The following is a 3,682-nucleotide window of genomic DNA, read 5'->3' on the forward strand; positions in this document are numbered from 1 at the left end:
GAGACCCATCAGGAACCATGTAAAGTAGAAGAAGTATGCAGAGCCAATGAGCCCTGTGTGAGTTTTTCAGAGTGTGTTTGTGATGAAAATTGTGAGAAAGCAGCTCTGTGTACATGGCTTCTGAGGAAAGAAGGAAAGGATAAAAATGGGATGCCGGTAGATCCAAAACTAGAGTTTGAGAAGCTTAAAGATTCCCTAAATACATGGCTTTGTCCTTCCAGAAAAGAGGCCACAGAACAAGCTAAGGTATCAAAGACCATGACTCCTTCTAGAATTGTCGATTCCTTTCAAGTAATAAAGAACAGTCCCTTGTCAGGGTGGCTAATCAGACCAGACAAAGGAAGAAGTTCCAAGAAAGTGCCTAGTGTAGAAGACAGAGCTGGCAAACAACACCTCGTGGTACCCTTGGCCACTTCCTGGTGTCCCTTTAATACAACTGACTGGGTCTTCCCAGGAAAGAACACAGGAGATCTCAGCCAGGTATCTTCTGGAGAAGACAAGTGGCTGCTTCGAAAGAAGGCCCAGGAAATATTACTTACACCACCCATACCAGAGGAACGTAACTTCCGCCCAGACTGTTATGGCCTCCCAACAGTTTGTGATCTCTTTGCCTGTATGCAACTTAAAGTAGATAAAGAAAAATGGCTGTATCGTACTCCTCTACAGATGTGACAGATACTAACCCTGGGAACCTTTCCTGAGAGCACCACATGCCTGTGAGCCCAGCAGTGATCACACCTTGCCAAATCCTTGTTTCTGAATGTGATCAGCCAGCTAACCTTTCCTGTCTTAATTTTGAACTAGTGAAGAGAATAAGTGATCACATAATGAGTTCACATGTAGAAGTAAAAGGCTGATAAATTGATGAGATTCAATTCCTGCTCGCAGAAGTATTACATAATTTATTCCTACATTTGTTACTTCAAGTATAATAAAAGCACTGTAGTTTTAAAAATGAATCATTTCTATAGTGTGTTGTACTGTAAAGGTTATAAACTTTCCAAGACTTTTGATTACCAGTGAGAGGGTTCCTTTGCTGTTTTCTTCCATTGGTTGTCTGAAATAACTGTTTTAAATAAGATATATATTTCATGCAAATAATTTACCTTGCTGATATTGGTTTTTCTTAGCAAAATGTGTATTAATCTTGCAGTTTATTAAATTTGAAAGCATAGTTAGCTTACCACCTTGATTTTATTTGAAAGAAAATCAGTGGGAAATTCTTTATTGATCTGTTATTACGCAGTAAGCCCTTTTGGAAAGGCTTCTGTTGTTTCAAGATTACATTCTTTGTAGGTGTAGGCCTCTTTCAGGATAGAATTTGCTTCTTCCATATTTCTATTGCTTACCAATCAAAGAGCAAAAGGCAAATATGTTGGAAATACTGTATTTGAACTGTATACTTTCCAAGGGATTGTTGGTGCATTCTCTGTAAATAAATAGGAGCTGAGATTGGTATCTGGTGCTTTTAAGTAGGGAAGAATTAAATGTTCTCACTGTAAGCATATTGCCTCCACTACACTTAAAATATAATGCAATGACATTTAATGAAAAAAAAATTAAAAAAAATAAGTTGACACAATAAAGCAAGAGGATCAAAGAATGGGTATTCTGGAAACAATATTATCAATGAACAGTTCGTAGCAGAGCACATGCCAATGCTTCAGAAAATGTTGAAAATGACTGGCATTGAAGGTTATCTTCCAGTCAGCTTCTTGAAAGCTCCCTTCACATCCTTGTTCCTGAGGCTGTAAATGATTGGATTCAACATGGAAGTCATAACGGAATAGAACACAGAGATTACTTTATCCTTTTCACTCATTACCTTAGAATTGGGTCTCATGTAGGCAAATATTCCAGAGCCATAGTAGAGAATCACAACAGTGAGATGGGAACCACAGGTGGAGAAGACCTTGATTCTTCCCTCACCAGACTGCATCCGCATCACAGTGGAGATAATATACCAGTAGGAGACAAGAATAAGGAAGACAGGAACTAAGAGGATCACCACTCCCATTGAAAAGAGGGCCATCTCGGCCTGGTAGGTGTCTGTAGAAGCCAGCTTCAGGAGTGCGGGAGGTTCACAAAAATAATGGTTAATTACATTTTGTCCCCGGTAGGGAAGACAGAGTGTAAAGGCACTGTCCACAGAACATACAAATGCCCCAGTGATCCAGGACACGACAGCCAGCTGGACACAAACCCTCTGAGTCATGATGGTGGAGTAGTGCAGGGGTTTGCAGACAGCCACATAGCGGTCATAGGACATCACAGCCAGCAGGGCACACTCTGTACACCCTGCGAGGAGGAAGACAACTATCTGCACTGAACATCCAGCAAAAGAAATGGTTTTCTTCTTTGTAAGGAAGTGGACTAACATCTGGGGAACAATGCTTGTAGAGAAACAGAAGTCAGCAAAGGACAAGTTTTTAAGGAAAAAGTACATGGGAGTGTGAAGTCGAGAATCTGTTTTGATAAGGATTATTATGAGAAGGTTCCCAAATACAGAGAGAAGATAAATGATCAGGAAAACACAGAACAACAAGATCTGAACCTTTGGATTCTGTGACAGTCCCAGCAAGATAAATTCAGCCACAAAAGTTTGGTTTCCTTTTTCCATTGATGCTTATCCCTATCTATCTATCTGTCAGCAGAAAGAAAACATACACATTTTGAAAGTTTGACTTTACAAACTGTAATTGACATTTATTTTAGATCATTCTGACTTGGTTCCATTTTCATTTAAGATAGATGTTGTTCATTCCAGGAATTACATGTTAGCTTTGTTTTGTACCTACTCCCATGACCCAACTAGTACACTGAGTATCACAGTCTTTGTGGTTTGTTTTTTTTTAAACTAAATTTGGTGTTAAGATGTTTACATATTGCTAACTACTAGATAGTTGTATTGGAGGTATTATCTCTGGTTCAATTTCATGGCTTCATCTCAAGAAAAGTTCTGTCTGTACCTCAATTTGTAATCTGAGAACAAAATTTGCTGCTTTTCTCATCAAACCATCCCCACTCAAGCACCATGGCAGCTAGAGCAAAGAGCACTCCTACTGTGAAATTTGTGAGAAGCCTGGGTCCTGGGCCACCAACTGCAATGAGATGAGATGTTCTGATGAAGTTTGTTTTGACCCTTCTTGCCCCAACAACAAATATCAGCAAATGTATTGATCTTCTACAAATAACCCTTTTAAGGGCCCCTTTCTTCTAAGATAGAAGAATAAAGAAATCTTTAGCCAGGTGAAGATTCACCTTTGATTTTGCCATGTCCATATTTAAGAAGTTGAAACACAGTGAAGTCTTTCACTGGATGCATTACATTTATTACTATCCAAGACCTTATTAAAAGAACTTTAAATCATGCTGTTATTTTTTTCATATGTGCACAAAAATATTTCCAAGCTGTGTTTACATATTTGTATATTTGATTTGTCTACATTTTTGTTGTTGTTAAGCTTTTACACTGGAATGAGTTGGAAAAAATTTCATTTCACCTACTGTTTTATTACTTCTAATCCAAGATTAAGTGTCATCTTTAGGCTTGAGAATATTTAAAAATCATGAAAATTATAAAGGGAGATGGAAGCTCCCCCCCGAGACTGCTGTGGGAACATTTTATAATCTTTATACTCTGCTGATTTTGTTTATTGGTTTTGCATAATTTCAGTATATA

General features: G+C 38.3%; 2 protein-coding genes across 2 annotated transcripts in view; one reads left to right on the plus strand and one right to left on the minus strand.

The window, feature by feature from the left end:
* Positions 1-672, plus strand: part of LOC102857514 (nuclear receptor coactivator 4-like) — a 17,324-nt gene extending 16,652 nt beyond the window's left edge. Inside the window, exon 2 of the mRNA XM_006885626.1 lies at positions 4-672. Coding sequence (XP_006885688.1) covers positions 4-672 — 669 coding nt within the window. The remainder of the gene's footprint in view (positions 1-3) is intronic.
* Positions 673-1,696: 1,024 nt separating this feature from the next.
* LOC102864560 (olfactory receptor 2D3-like) lies at positions 1,697-2,620 on the minus strand. Its single transcript, XM_006885452.1, has one exon. The coding sequence runs from the start codon at positions 2,618-2,620 to the stop codon at positions 1,697-1,699; it is 924 nt and encodes a 307-aa protein (XP_006885514.1).
* Positions 2,621-3,682: the final 1,062 nt, after the last annotated feature.

The sequence above is a fragment of the Elephantulus edwardii genome, unplaced genomic scaffold (assembly GCF_000299155.1).
Source record: "Elephantulus edwardii isolate Elephantulus edwardi_28Jun2011 unplaced genomic scaffold, EleEdw1.0 scaffold00044, whole genome shotgun sequence".
In the NCBI taxonomy this organism is placed as follows: domain Eukaryota; kingdom Metazoa; phylum Chordata; class Mammalia; order Macroscelidea; family Macroscelididae; genus Elephantulus; species Elephantulus edwardii.